This window comes from Cyrtonyx montezumae, unplaced genomic scaffold (assembly GCF_038088225.1).
Source record: "Cyrtonyx montezumae isolate F1298 unplaced genomic scaffold, pur_monq_1.0 scaffold_13, whole genome shotgun sequence".
NCBI classification, from domain to species: Eukaryota; Metazoa; Chordata; class Aves; order Galliformes; family Odontophoridae; genus Cyrtonyx; species Cyrtonyx montezumae.
In genome coordinates this window covers 19,339,590-19,355,596 of record NW_027071859.1, presented here as the reverse complement: position 1 = coordinate 19,355,596, position 16,007 = coordinate 19,339,590, and the positions used below count along the sequence as shown (strand labels likewise).

General features: G+C 38.0%; 1 protein-coding gene across 3 annotated transcripts in view; it reads right to left on the bottom strand.

The window, feature by feature from the left end:
- The window catches only part of DLGAP2 (DLG associated protein 2), a 329,263-nt gene that overhangs the window by 23,120 nt on the left and 290,136 nt on the right, over positions 1-16,007 (bottom strand). For all 3 annotated transcript variants that reach the window (XM_065730777.1, XM_065730778.1, XM_065730779.1), the window contains one exon: positions 4,898-5,241. In XM_065730777.1, coding sequence (XP_065586849.1) covers positions 4,898-5,241 — 344 coding nt within the window. The remainder of the gene's footprint in view (positions 1-4,897; positions 5,242-16,007) is intronic.

Genomic DNA, 16,007 nt, shown 5'->3' with positions numbered 1-16,007 from the left:
AATAAACTACAGTACTAACAGCTACTGCTTCTATTAACTGAGGGAATACTTTTATCAGAAAAAAAAGTATACACTTTTTCAAACAAATTTTCAGAAACATGCCAAAATATACCTACATTTACACACTTGTGAGATTTTTTGTCTTACTACAAAGATTCGTTCTTCTATGCCAGTATTTGCCAGCAGAACATCTGGGGAAATCAAATACCTTGCACAAAACAGTTATGTGCTGTTGTACATATTGTACATTTTTGTACATTTGTATATTGTACAACAGGCTGAAAACTTCCACAGCTCTTTTAAAAAAGCACTTTGTGCTAAAAATGCATGCCAGAGTTTAGAAATGGGATTCGTGCCAAGCCAAGATGAGATAGTAACAACAGAGTAATGCACACAACAGTGATGACTCGTAAATTTTTGGTGCGTTTAATACTTTCTGGCACGGTGTTCCGAACCACCAAACATTCTGGAAGGCAGCTTTCTGAGCCTTCTCCACTTAGAATGTCTCATTGTGTTAAGTGGCTGTAAAAAAAACAAGCAACAATAATCTGTGAAAAGAGTAAACATACAGATGCCTTTGAAATAACCATAGCTGTTTTTTAACTACAACTTGAACTGCTAAGCTTTTTAACAAGTGAGGATGTTAAAATGCAACCACTGGCTGGGAAATCCACTAATGGAATAAGGCTGTGTTTTCTGACTCATATATATATGGATCTTTAAACTTAAGACCAAAGTCTTTAACTACAAATATCAAGTTATGAACTCTTACCATGGACATAATACCAAAACTTCCATTGCCTTCTGCAAGCCTAGGATTTCCCACACCTATCTCCCACAAAAGCACGGTCCAACAAATATTATAAGAGGACCTCAGTGATTTTAGGATAACCTCTAAAACTGGATCGTTTATGATTAGTGAAATAATGGGAATATTTCTTTTGATTGATATGTGCACACTGCAAAAGAGCACTTGTAAGAATTTTATAACCTAAAGCACACAAAGAAAATGGAAATGCTCTTCACAGTAAGTATTCCATGTACATGTAGAATATTATACCTCAAGGGAAAATTTTAGTTTGGGGCTGTGGAACTTCTTAAACAAAGACTTTCATATAAGATGGTAATGAGCTCATCTCCACAAATATCATCATGAACTTGTCTCCATGCTTACAACATTTGTTTCTATATTGTCTACTGTCACAGTTTCTAATTATTTGGAGAAGTCTTGACATCTTCTAAATAGAGAAACAAAGGAAGGCAGATTTTGAAAAATTTGAAATAGAAAATAATTTCCTGACACGTTTTCTCATATATTTTACTTAGGTGGCTCTGAAAGCAACGCTTCCTATTTATTTCCATAGAAACTACAACAGATACAAAGAACAGAATAACACTATTTGATAGAACAAATTCTCATCTACAAAACACAATTCTTCAACATTGTCATCACCATTAGCTATGCATTTTGTGCTTTTTCTTCAGCACTGAACAAGAGCCTGCATGCCATTCTCATTAAAATCAGCACGGCCATCTGAATTCCATCTCACACTTCTGTTTTGTATGCACTTCCAAGTTAGATGCTGTTCTGTCAGACTGCCCCTCTGCTGCCATCTGTTACATGGCAACAAAATGTAATGGAATCTTGGTGGGAAGGTTCATCCCCTACTGCCATACTACCAGCATTCACCTCTGATGCCATGGGCCAGCATAATAAAACTGCAGGCATTACTTTCAGAGCATTCCTTGTACAACCCAAATGCTTTTAATTTGAAATGGTCAACAACTAGAGCATTTTTTTATATGAATCATTAGCATAAGTGCAAGGGTATTCTAAAGAGCACAGAACAATCCCTAAAAGTATGTACCAGTAATAACCTTCCTCTTGACTTACTGTTATTCTAGGCCATCTCTACCCTGCACTTTAATTCAAGTACTCTGCTAAGTCTTCATCTGTCATGACAGAAGGCAGATATAAAGACTGCAGTTAGTAGTGTTACTAGGATTAAATTTTTATTGTATATTTATTCTTCAGAATGTCGACTGTACTTTTAATCCCAGAATCAGTACTTTGCAATTTGCTTGAATTTAAGAATTGTTTTTTCTGAAATTCCTGATGCTATGTCTGAAATATTCCTTTTCTTTTAAGTATGGCAGTTAAAAAATAATAAAAGAAAAATCCAAACCTATTTTTTGAAACAGCTTTGTTTCTGAAGCTTTTTGTTGTGCAAAATTCTCACATGGGATAGGGCTAATATCCCATGAGATGGGCTACCATGGCTGTGTTGTGCTTTGTCCTTGTAAATTGGATGCTAATGTTAATCTATAAATGTCCAATGCTCTCCTAGTGAGTTGGGCTCCTGAGCGTGTACACACCAATCATATGGCACATGTATAGTACACCAGAACTTCATAAGAGGACTTCTGTTCAGGACAAGCACAATACACAGATCACATATGTCAAGGACACAGCAGCCCTAGGCTGGGTCTGCAGCAATTCCCTCCTTTTTCTGCCTCACTTTTACTGTGTGAAGCTCCACTGGCAGGCATTCTAACATTAAAGTGTTAAAGGAATGAAACATTAAAAAAAAAAAAAATCCACAAATTAACCATCCTGATAGCAAAATAATTAATGCAAATAAATGCAAATCAAATGCATTACCCTGGCATGGCATGCTAATGAGAAAACAAGTCATTTAGTCAATCAAGGAAATATGCAAATAAAAAACATCCTTTTCTGACGTTCTTTGATGCAGGAGTCTAAAATAAATACTTCAGCTATATTTTGGGGACATAAATTACTATTTAAGTCATTTGCAATTCAGGTACACTACCCTGTGTCTTTACCCTGTTCACGCGAGGAAACAATACTATGACCAAATGCATTTTCTGCTTAGAAATGCTGCAGAAGGGTATTTTTCACACTAATGTAAAGTTTGACACTTACTCCAAGTAAAAAAAGAACAAACAGGAAGCAACCCTAAACTAAAATATACTGCCAGGATGCTGCGTTAAGACTAATTTCACAATTTTAACCTTATCTAGTGCAGCAACCAAGCAATTTTTCTTCTCACAAGATAACAACTCATCCTTCTAAGATGCCTGACTGTCTTGGTGTGCACACGTGAGGACTGGCATTATGGGCCAGGCCTCAGATGGTAAACTGATACAGAAGATCCGCTGCCTCTGTGTAAATCATTGCACGGATATTTTTGTGGACTGCACTTATTATTAAACACACCAAAAACAGGGAGATCTGGAGCCCAGTGAAAATTATTGGTCATCACCTGCAGTAAGAAACAGGATGAAGGGATGTGATCAAAGTTTTAGAATTAATTGTTAAAATACCAGGGCTGATTGAAGCAAGGCACAGTACTGTGAAGTATCGCCGCTGCACGCAGCTGCTGTAAAGAAGAGATAAGAGGAACACTAGATTCAATTCCTTTCTGAAGAGTAAACTTCAGGTCAGGGGGTAAAAGCTACTAAAAAGGACTCGCTGCTCTTTTCATCTTTTCACCATTATCTTCTAAGCCTCTTCTCCAAACAATTTAGTACACACTAATTATTTTGTAAAACATTTAAAAAGTAGTCATCTGCATATTTTATCATTGCTTTTAAATTGAATTCTGCATGAAAGCCAATGCTTTTCTGTTGAGAAATGGGCAAGCAGCTTGCTGACAAAGCCTAGGTATTCCTACGTGTTTAATATGTTCTGGAGCAGTGAAATTATACTGCACTGTGATATTAAAGTTCAATCAGTGGCTGTGGATTGCTTAAGGCAAATATTTTTCTCTGATTTCATCTTGAAATTAATGGAAATGAAACCCCTGCTTTTTAAAGAAAATCATAATTATTTCTTATACATTTACTTCGTAGATGAACAGTCACTCACTGGGCTTAATTACAAGGACTATCACCCTCTCCAGATCTGTGCAATATCTGTACCCATGCCAAAAAACATGGCATTTCTGCTGCAGTTATCTCACAAAAGTAGAGAGCCTTAAGCTCAAAAGCGAACCCAGTGATTTAAAAGGGAGTGTCCACATACTTAAGAGCAGAGTAGAAGCCAAAATTTCCGTCCTCTCCTCTTTCTCAAATGATTTCTTTTTAAGTTCAATTTTTTTTTTATTACTGCTTGATATTTCCTAACAAATTACCACTATGATCTATCCAGTGCTCTCCATTTAATAGAAGAAAGACCACGCAAAATCTGCACTGGGTATCATCTCATTCACTGGATTCACTGGACGCAGCATCACATGGCTGAACTTTCTGTAGCCTGGCAGACATTTTGCAAGATGTGATTAAGTGATGGACAAATGGAGGAATACTCCGAGGCTGTCCTTGCTGAAGTTATTTACTCGCAGGGCAGCCAGGCCTATGCTGTAACTGTATCAGTAGGTTTCCTTTTTTTAACTTGGTACTTTCTCCCAGGCAGAACACCTGTTACTAAAAGGAGAGTGGTGGTGTTCTTTTTAGGTAGAATTAGGATCCAGCAACATCACACATTTTCCAAGGTCAAGAGAGAAAGGTAATGGAAAAAATACAGTGAAGCATTTTAAAGCGGGAATAATTCTATAAAAAGGACTGAATTCACAGAGGGAAGGAGATGAACATGCTGTTCACCTGTAGCTCTGCAGTATAATTTTCATATCAAGTGCTAATGACAGGTAACCTCCCTAGAGATTTATCCATTCATTTTCTTCCAGGTACAGCGTATCAGCTGAAGACTTCCCTGCACAGCCACTTCACCATGATGTGAATTACAATTAATGCCGAGCAGCCAGGGGTTGTTTGTTAGATTATTAGAGCCAGTGAAGCTGAATGACTCATTCCATGCTACTTAGAGGAAGAAGGCAAGCAATTCATCACTGAACAGATATTAATGACAGGCTACCTGGATCCCTATGGAGGAACGCCGGCTCTTAAGGAACTCCTCTGCCTTAGTCACCAGGATGGCCTTGTCGCTGGTTCGGATGGAGGCACTCTCCGACACGTGGCGCTGGGCAGCTGCGGTCTCCAAGGCGAGGTTCATGGCCTTGTTGCTGTCCAAGCTGTCTGTGGAGTTGTACATCCCTCGCCCATCCTGGGGCCACGGGGACATCCGCTGGGCCCGGCTGTCGTGGTACGCATCCTGGGTGGACTCTGTGCTGCTCTGGGCTGTCACTGAGATCAGTGGCTTGGATGTGGTACGTGGGGGTACCGGTGGTGGGGTTTTTTTGTAACTTGTGTAAGTTACAGCTATGGAAAGAACAAAAGGAAAAAAAAAAAAAAAAAAGATGATGGGGGAGGGGAGGGAGGAGAAATCAAGATTAACCAGATGGAAAAATCACACCATTTTCACTGCAACACTAAGGTTATGCTACTGAAGACAGTGCAACGTAGTGTTCCTTGGGAACCTCACTGTTAGTCAGACGGGTATCCATAGCAACATTTCATTTCAACCAGGCGGCAGTGGGACTCCCATTACGGTGAAGATGAAAGGGAGTTAGTGAGGATGTGTGTATCTGTCTGAGCCTTGAGGTTGGGCTGGGTAGGGATGTATGGTGTTGCTGAGGTAGCTCCCCCATTGGAAAAAGATGATGAGAAAAATAAAGGGAAAGGTTTTTTTTTCCCACCCTCATATTAATCTGAACCATGTCCCTGTTATTGATACAGTGCATTAAGAAAGAAATGTCAAGATAGTGGAACAAAACAGAAACTTCTATTTCACGCCACACTTAATTATCTAAAAGTACTTCCAGTGGGACTGGCTAGTTGGACAAGAAGCGTGTGTTTTAAAAATATCCATGATTTGAAGAAAATTCAGGCATGTAAATATTTTCATAATATCTGAAAAGCTACTAGATAGTTGTATGACAACAAACAAACACAAAAAATACTCAAAGCAGTGACATTCTACTCATTATCCTGCAGCATACATAAGCCTTCAATCCTTAGAATGTACGCTGAAGAAGGATAGATTTAAATGTAGAGATTATAGAAATACTGATAGAAAAATTGGCCTGAAAAATGGAGAGAACTGGATGAAGACGTGCAGAGCTAAGAATTTTAGAGTGATGAGCAGAGCAGGTCTGAAGTTGTTTTGGTGTGCATCTTGTCTTAAAGATGATGGGCCCGTACATAAGGTCTGCCTTCTTACAAAATCTTTGAAATTTCATGGAGACGGATATTTAGTGATTAATATCACACAGTTATCTTATCATAGAATCAGAGAACAGTTTGGGTTGGAAGGGACCTTTAAGATCATCTAGTTCCAATCCCCCTGTTACAGGAAGGGACACCTCCCACTAAACCACGTTGCTCAAAGCACTATGTTATCTTATTGCCTAAGCCCACTATCTTGTTTTTGTACTAGTATAAGCATTTCTGTGATGAAATCATTTCTACCCCAAAGCACATATCATCACAGAATTCACAAAATTAGTGACAGTTACAAAATTGCATTGTAACATGTTTTGTCCACATTTCTGTGCAGGAAAATCAAGTCTAAATCACATCCCATATAATTACAGGAACATAAAGAAAATTATTACCTTTCCCTATATAAAAAAGTCTGAAGTAGCACACACATAGAGATCAAGGTAAAGATTTAACAAAAAGGTTTGCCTTTTTCAGGTGTAGTTAAATGCATTGGACATTGCAAGGGTGACCTGGTTAACCTTGGAATTGGAGTTAATTGAGTCCAACAGGGATCCTAAAAATATTCCTGTTATACAGGCATGAGCTGATGAGCAATGAAGTCAGAAGCAGCACCTTTCCAGTCATGCTGGAACACAAGGTTACACTGCAACTCTCTAGAGGGAAGAGGCAGCTTTAGCAATTTGCTACTACCTGGGACTGCTGAGCCTGAATCACCGGGCAAGCACATGGAAAACAGAGCCTAGAGAAAGCCATTCTTAAATTTCGATTCTTGATAATAATAAATAAAATGGTGATCCTAAATAAAAGAGAGTGAGGATGAACTAAGAAGTGAAAACCTTCATTTGAAGCACGCACTGAATCTACTAATGCAGCTCAATTCTGGTGGAGATTTAAAGAGTCTTGCTCTGAGCTAAACTGTTCTACTAGTGAAAGCAAGCTCTTCAGATTCAGGGATGTTGTGTGTTTTTGAAGTGCAGTTTTATTGTCCTATCACAGATCTTATCTCCTGTCAGTTTTGTAACCAGCAGTTAAGAAGAAAGAAAAAAAAACAATATTTTCCAGCTACTTTAGGGAATATGAAAAGCTCATGAAAGAAGGCAGAGGTTGTAAAGCTGAGAAATTAAGACAGAGTCTTCTGAGTGTAAGCAATGCCTCTAAGTAATGCTTCCACTAAGTGAGTTGCCATAATACTTTTCTCTCACTTCCCCCTGCAAACATAGATGCAAGTATCCAGAATGCTGTGAACCATTAGAAATAGAGAAAATGGGATGAAATGGGTTCAGGAAAATCCAGATAAGGAATATATTTTTACCTATAGCATAAGACAAATTGTCCATGTTATAACTAGTTCACTGTTTTTTACCAACTGTCTTCATCCAAAAGAACAGCAGAATAATGAAACATATGGTGAATGTGATACTGAAACATCACAAGGAAATGTATCCCTGCTGCTTATCACTCTTCCGTCTAATTAACATCAATGTGAAAAATTGTTAAAATTGTGTGGCAACCCTTCATAGCGACTTGATTTTTATTTACATTTTTTAAAAAGAAAGATTCTCCTTGTGGCAAAGTCAAAGGAATTACTTGCTTGGCTTCTGTGTATTTTTTTTCTTTTCTTTTTCTTCTTCCCTTTTTTTCCCCTCTGGGATTGAGTATTTAATTTTGGAAATTTCCAATTCTTTCAGTGGAGTGATACATCTCAGACCCACCAAGTCTTACAGCAACTGCGGTGTTCTGGCAAGGATTTGATAATGAACACTAAAGAGGAATTAGAAAGCAAAACAAAACAAAACAAAAAAAAAGCAAAAACCTAAAAACAACATACATACCAACCCAGATATTGAACGTGGAGAAGAAAACTTTGCAAAATTCTGAAAGTCTGTGAAGAAACTGCATACATATTCACGGTTACATACGGCAGAAAGAAAACCAATGAATTTCTAAGCTACAATCATGGAGATCAAATATTGAACAGGGAATAAAAAATCCAACTCTGCACAGTTAATGTGTTCGTATCTGGAACAACAGTTTCAGAGTCACAGAAATCTGGGACTAATTGGAGACTGTAACAAAATCAGGTAAAGGGATGGGGGCGTGAATTTGCAAGGCAAATCTTAATCTTTCTTTGTTTCAATCACTCAAGTGATTCCAGAGAAGTAAATGAGATAAGTTAGATGAATAATGTGAGCAAGACTGGTCTTAGATAAACTGGGTATGTGTTACTGGCTTAAGGGATAACTAATAAATCAGAAGAGTGCTACAGGAGAAAAGTAGCCTACTACTCTATAGGTTACTAGTCATCCTTGGTCTTATGTCTCTAATAAATAATTATTGTCTTACAGTCTAAGACACGAAATTTCATGTCACTTTCAATTTTTTTTTTAAATTTATGATTGATTATTACATCAGTGAGTGTTCCTGTTATCCTGTGATGTCTTTCTGGATCTGCTCCTGGCAGTCCTAAGGACCATATACTATACATGAAAAAAAAATTCCTAATAGGAAAGGAAATTTCATTTCTCATCCTTTTCTTATGCTGAGGGAGAGGGGCTCCTGTCAGCTACTTTGTGAATTTTATTGGCCTTGGGGGTTATTAGTTGGAAGCAAGCACATGAAGCCTCCTTGATGTTTTGGTGCACCAGCCTACAAACACGGCATCATCTATCCCAGCACTTAGCACAGTACCTAAGACTGTCTGAAGAACTGAGGCAGAAAATGAAAGTGGAGTGATTAAGATGGGGATGAAGGATGCTTGTCACCAGTGACCAAGGGACAAACTGGGAGACAGGGTTAGAACAACAGCTGGGGAGGAAATACAGCATGAGGATGAGGAATTCAGGAGGGCAGAATTGCTGCTGTATGACTTCAGACTGATTCCAGTTGTGGACATCAGCAGAAGCAGAGCTTCATATTTTGACATACATCAGTCCTGGAAAATCTGTTGTTTCTGTGGCTCACAGAACATGACCTGACATTTCTGATTTTATTTTTTTTTAATCCTTATTTTCTGAGTAGGCATGGTGAACCCTGCTGATATTTCACCAGTCCTGCTGCTGAGGAATGAGGCTTAAAAGGAAAGCAGTACCACTCTGCTACACTGTGAATCAATTTGTAAAATCTGCAGCTGCTCTGAAACGCAAAGCTAAAAAGAGTAGACAGCACAAAACATATCTTTTTAACATTTAAACTAAACACAGAAGGAGTTATGAGAAATAAATTGATTTTTCCTTCCTGTTGTATTCAAATGCTGTCTTGATATAGAAAGCAGAATTTTTTTTTTTTTTTTTGCCTTGTTTCATAAAGTGGGAAAAATTATTTATGGAGATTTGAGGATACAGTCTGTCTCCATCTGTTAGCTAGTAATTGTGAACAAAAATGATCAAAATGGTCAAAAACATTATTCTAATTCTAACTGCAAGGATATTTCAGACATCCATTTGAACCAAAGCACTAACTGTTCAGGCACTAGCTTGATTTCACTATAAACATGTGCAATCAGCTCCACTGGATTTTCCCTTAAGAAAGTACACTGCCAAAAAACCTGAGAAAAACAAAAAACTGTGCTGCTGCATAGTGGGCCAGATAAAATGAATTTGAAAACCAATTTCCTGATAATTCTTAACTAACTTGAAGTTTTCATTTAGCTGATAAACCTGGAAGCAGAATATCTTTCTTAATGTGCACTGCATTTGACTCAATGTACGTTAGGTTGCTGTTGCTAGAGCCATAGAAATAAGTCAGTTCCTCTGTTCATATTTCAGTGCAAACACAGCTTGTATTAGAATTAAAATGACTAAAATCATTCAATTCAGATATAACTTCAGGTTATCCGTAGAGATTCTGAGACAAAAAGAAGGAGAGACTCGATGTGTCTGATGAAATATCGGTGGCTGTAGGTGACATTCAAACACCTTTCGAAAGGCAGCCTTTTAATAAATCACCACTGTTGGTCCATTTACCAGATATAATCACCTGAGGGGTTTTCACAAATCAATATAACCACTAAGCACTTAGTCAAAATAACATTATTTAGGCTGAGATCACAAAGTTAACTGGATGATGAATTTACATGAAAGCACCATCAATTAAAGGGAACAGTTGTCCCTTATGACACGTGGCAGGAGTAAACTGGATTTTCTGTTTTGTAAGGAGGTTTATTCAGAAGGAGGATAATTGCTCTGTGGGGAGCACGGAGCTGCCCTGGAGGCAGAGCTCCCCAGGGCATGCTGCTGCAGGCAGCCTGGGCCACTCCGAGGAGAATGCCGCGGGGGATCCCAAGCTGATGCTAGGTCTTCTGCTTCACACAGAGAAGGTGAATGCTAGCTCTGAAATCACTGCAGAAGAGAAAAACAGAATCCTTCTTGTACTGAAAGTCTGCAACTAAATCTGACCATGTATGAAAAGATTACTCAGCTGTCAGACAGCCTTTTGACTACTCTGAACACTGCTCTAGCAAAAGGTTTTTACAGTCCCAGCTAACACGGCTTTTCTTGAAATGCCCTGAAGTCTCTTCATTATGTGCCATCATGGTCAACAAGACCTCTGATCTACTCCTAAAATATAAAGATACTTGTGGTTGTATAACAGTTACTTCTCCAAGAATGAACGTTTCGAGACCATTAAGAAATCAAAGACTTCTGAGTGAAAGTACCTCCTTGTCCAATGAAAAAAAAAATATTTCTCACTAAGAGAATGAACTGTTTGATGTCTTCCTACTGACCTATGCAAATCGAGATTAAGAACACAAGTTTCTCCTGAAAAGAGAGGATGTTGAGATACAACTTTACAAGTGACTACAATCAACTCCCATTATACAGTGGTCTCCAGTGAGAAACATAATTAAAAGAATGTGGTGTCAAGCAGGCCAGTTTAATTTTTACAAAGCAAATTTGTCTTTTCCTACATTCAAATTCGGAAGTGCTAGAAAGGGGTTTCCTCCTTGGTTAGCTGTAACTTTAGAGTTCACTCAAAATGAGATGGTTTAGAAATGCATAGTTTTGCCATGCATGGTTTCTGTCTACTTAATTATGAGAAAGTGAACACATGGAATGAGGAGCATAGGTTACAGTAAATTAGTCTGTTTGGATCCAGTCTGCTATTTCAGGTATGTGCCATCACTGGTCACTTTGAAGACCTACGTCCTCTATTTGGATCTACTTCATCCTTTCAGTAGCAAAGCAGGATGTGCTCAGGCTCTACACACAAAGAAACGTTTTGCTTCCATTAACTGACACCGGGCAGTGCTATCTGAACTTAAATGCCAGTCCTCCAAAATAGTACTCAGACAGCCACTTGATACTTAAATTGAAACAACGGCTGCATATGAGCATAGGGTGGTTAATGAAGACATGTCCCATCTTTGTATAATCCTCCAGCCCTTCTCTTTGCTGCTTCCTGGGAAGATGCCCACTTCTGCTTGTTGCTTTGCTAGTTTATGATCCTGCCACTTCTGAGTGCTTTTCATGTTCGAGAGTCTCTCCATTTGCAAGGTTATGAGAGTAGTTTTTTGAACCGTAAGAAGATTCAAGCTTTGTAAAAATAGTCATTAAAAATCACCAATGTCACACTGTGCTCAAAATTCAAGAGATAATTTTGTTTTTAAATAAATTGATAATTTCAATCTAGTCTGTGATTAACGTCTCTCAAACAAAATCACAGGGCTACTTTAGTTGTTACCGTATCTTCCTGCTTCTCCTCTTTTCCCATTCTGCCTTCCACAGTAAATCCCAGCCAATAAAGGAGCCAGGTATCTCCACTTCTAAATGGAGAGAGGATACTTTTATACCTGGATACCTGTAAAGAATCCCATTTTTTGCTATTCAGACTAAACAGTAAGAAACGGCTGAAATATCTACAATGATATTTTTATGAGATATTTTCTTGGAAAGACTGCTTACACCCAGATGAGTTTTATCAGCACAGTTTATATGATAGGCTGCATTTTATTTAAGCTACATAACCCAAAGCATTGTCTAGGTGCCAACTACCTAACTTCTTTTCCCTGATGGGTCATTTTACATGTATTATGTTTAGGTAAACCTGGATATTTTTCAGACACTAAACTGAGATGTTAAATGATCATGGTCTCTTGCTATCATGTCTCAATATGATGGTCTCATGTTGCCACAGTTCACAGGAGCAAAGCCCTGGATTTATCCTGTGCCAATTTTTTAAGTGGGATTTTATAGTAGCAATTGGTTTTACCATACCTTCAAGACACAGCCGGTGTTTGAGAAAACTGTGAAGTGGAATCCATCTCACCTCACATTAGCCATTTAAAAGACAGAATGAGTTAGCTGTCTGATCTCTGTTCTGGGGTCAATTCTACTTGTATCTTAGCTGTTTTACTATTATTTTTAACCAGGCAATCAATCACCCTGTGTCTACTTTTTTTTTTTCCATCTGTCATGAAAGGAATCAAGGACAACCAGATCAGATCATGACTAATTCTGAAATGCCTAACTGGGTGAGATAAACTCAAGCCAACTGTTCTGTACCCATCAAAGTGCTGGCAGGACTCTGCTATGCATTGGGACATAACGTCTCTTCTCTTCTGGTACCTGCATTCATTGGAAAGGTGGGAGATTCAATTCATCTGCTCCCCTTCCTGTTGAAGCAAGGCTGCATGGGATTTGCACACATCAAGGGTATGGCCAAGTCTGAATTCCTTGCTCCTTGTTTCTGTATAGCAGCTAGTAATAGTTAGGCCTGAGGTCCCTCTGAAGCTCCATGAAAGCATTAAAAACAAATCCTCTGTATTTCCATACTTTTAAATTGCTTGCACCATTTTAGACACTGGGCTAGACCATGCTGTTTAGCCCTGGTGAAGTTGATATTTAAGTCAGTGGAATCAGACCAATTCACACTAACTTGGGATCTGGACCTTTATCATAATGTATTACTGATGAGGCAAGATTTGTTCCTCGAATAGAAGACATTTTTTTAATGTGCTTTTCAAGATGACACGTCACTGAGATGCTGCTCTTGTACAAATCCCATACAAAATGCTGTTTTAAAGCATTATCTGTTTCTGAACTACCTCTGCTAAATAGAACCTACACAGCACTGTGAAAAAAAGACATTACTTGTATGACACATAACCCCAATCAGGATTTGCTAGGGTAAGGCAAAATTTCTGGATGAGATAGTTTTATAAATCAGTGTGTACATTAGGTTAGACTCAATAATCATAATAGATCCTTTTAGGCTTAAGTTCTGTACATCTATCTGATTTTGTACAGGAAAGCAACAATTAAGTGGAAATGTGACCACTAAATTTGGCAAAAGCTGGAGTCTGAAAACAATCTGCAATCTCCCAGTTAGAACTTGGCAGAGAACAGTATAAAAGGAATTACTGTAATCAAGCCATTCAGTGCATAAGTCATTATCTCCATATTGAGGAAACTTAAGTCTGTAGGAAGCCCGTGTTACGTAAATGATAAAATCTGTTTTGACAGTGTAATTAATGTTAGTTTCAAAACAGAAATGCAAATCAAACAAGACATCAAGGTCAGAAACTGTAAGGCTTTGCCAGCATTAAAAGAGATGTGGGCAACACAAACCTCATGGATTGCTGATGGACTAGTTACAAAGAGTTCTATTTTAGATCAGTTAATTAGTGAGAAATTACAGCCTAACCAGCATCCTGTAGATGGCAAAGCAAAGTGCTGACAGCTGTTTTGCTCTTCTAAACAGTTCCTATGTGCCTCCAAAATACTGAAGTTGCATTAAAAAGCATAATCTCAGATTTTCAGTTGCAGGAAGGAAAAATATACTTGAACTATACTCAATTTACTTTACAGAATGCATGTAAGGCTTTTCAGAAATACCAACTGCACGTCACTTCACAAAAACTGTGAGAAGCAAAGAGAGAAAAGAGCTCCAAAAACTAAGAGCTGCTGTTTTCACAGTGAAAGCAATAAACATTTTGTAAATGTTTTTCAGTAGAATAGAATCAAACCAATACTGCTGCCATTCTATACTTTAAAAAAAGTCTCTTTACTTGACTTCCCATAAGCCCTTATCACTCAAGTCAAATAATTTCCATCAGCTTCTTGAAATGCACCGATGGGTGTATTAGGTAGTCTTATTGTTTGTTTTGTTTCTATACTGACTGTACATTTTCTATTCCCATTCTTACAGTAGCTATGTGCTTGTGATTTTCATTAGCTTTCAGTAAGGAATTCCAAACTGAGTAATATGAGAAAAGCAATTTGCTCAGTTAACTTTAAGGAAGTATTGCACTGTAGAATAATTATAACAGTGTTATGATAATGGTCCCGCATTAAAGAATTTAAATAATTACATCATATTTTAATTAAGGATAATTGAACAACTTTAAATGATTATTTTAATCCACAGAGATCTTCAAGTCTGGACGCAGTCCCAAAGCTCAGTTTTGAGATCAGCAACGATACAGGCAACTGTCAAATCAAGAAGTGGTTTTACCCAATTTACAGATGGATTTGGTACCAGGATGAAGAAAGACTCGTAAAGCTACTTGCAGGCTACTGGTTCTGTATTTAGGTGCAGCAAATGATGTTGCTGGGTTTCCAGCTTGCAATTCTGTAAGTCACAACATGGTTCTCCCTAAGTCCTTTATTCTTGTTTTCAGTGGGATCAGGATTTAATCTTTAGTTTTACTCAATGAGCACTCTAAATAGGTGTGACTTTTACCTCAGCTGTCTGAAAGTTAGCTAGCCATGCTAGGCCATCATTGCAGACTATTTTTATAGGCAACAGGGAGAGATAGGAACATCCAGAGGACAAGTTATCTCATAAGAGATACCAATCTTAAAGGCGATAAATCACATTTCATTGACTATAATAGGACATTAATGCGACTGCCTTTGACGGCTACATTTTAGATATATGTATTAGGTGAGATGAATTTTTATAACTGAAATTTTATGTTTTTTTTTCTATTGAGGGAAAGAGGCTAAGAGTGGAAATATATGTATTTTTCTGGACACAGAACAATCCCAAAAGGTTCATTTGTATTTAATATAAGAAAAAAGAAATGCGTATAAAAAGTGATGACTCATTGATATGCCCTTGAAATTGCATTCACAGACTCAAAAAGCCAAGTGATACGTTAGTCACTTCAAACTCAGTCTCTTCCCCAAAACCTTTTTGGATGTCCTCTAGTTGCCTTTAAGGATCTGCAGTGAGCTTCTTGGAGTGCTCTGGAGTTTGTCTAAACTGTACTTTCCAGTGCATATATTTTAATGGCCTATATACTGACACTAAACATTGCCCCTTCCACGTGCTTGAATACCTCATTTACAGTGTACAGAAGTACAGAGCTTTTTGGTATGTATCAGTGTGGTATTAGGAAAATGTAAGACACCTCTGTGTAGGAAGGGGTACTTTGACAGTATTTGATACTTTTTTAGATGTTCTAGGCCCTACTGGCTTGCATAAAGCTACTTGTCCAGGGGGAAGCAGTTCTCTCATAGGTCCTATGTGGGTATCTCAAATGGTACCAGCCATTTATCTTTGAAATGAAACTGAATTTATTGTCATGGGAACTCAGACAACTAATTTGCATTAAAGCATCTACATTTACATTACTTGATGTGTGAGCCAAATCTTCCATCATTTAGCTAAACTGTCTGGCCAAAGGCAAGTTCTGTGCTTATGCCCTAGGAATGTCACCAGTTTTAGCAACTTTATTTTCAGTGATCCTTTGGTAATGTAAAGAAATATCGAGTTTACCAATCACTCTTCCAGGGTAGATCTGAGTCTGAATAAAATTCCATGCACAGAAATGGAGACATATACCAGCTTTAATCAAACTCCATTTCAAGGACATGAAAATAGAGGATGGGAGTTTCTGAAGGATTAACAGAGATCTGCAA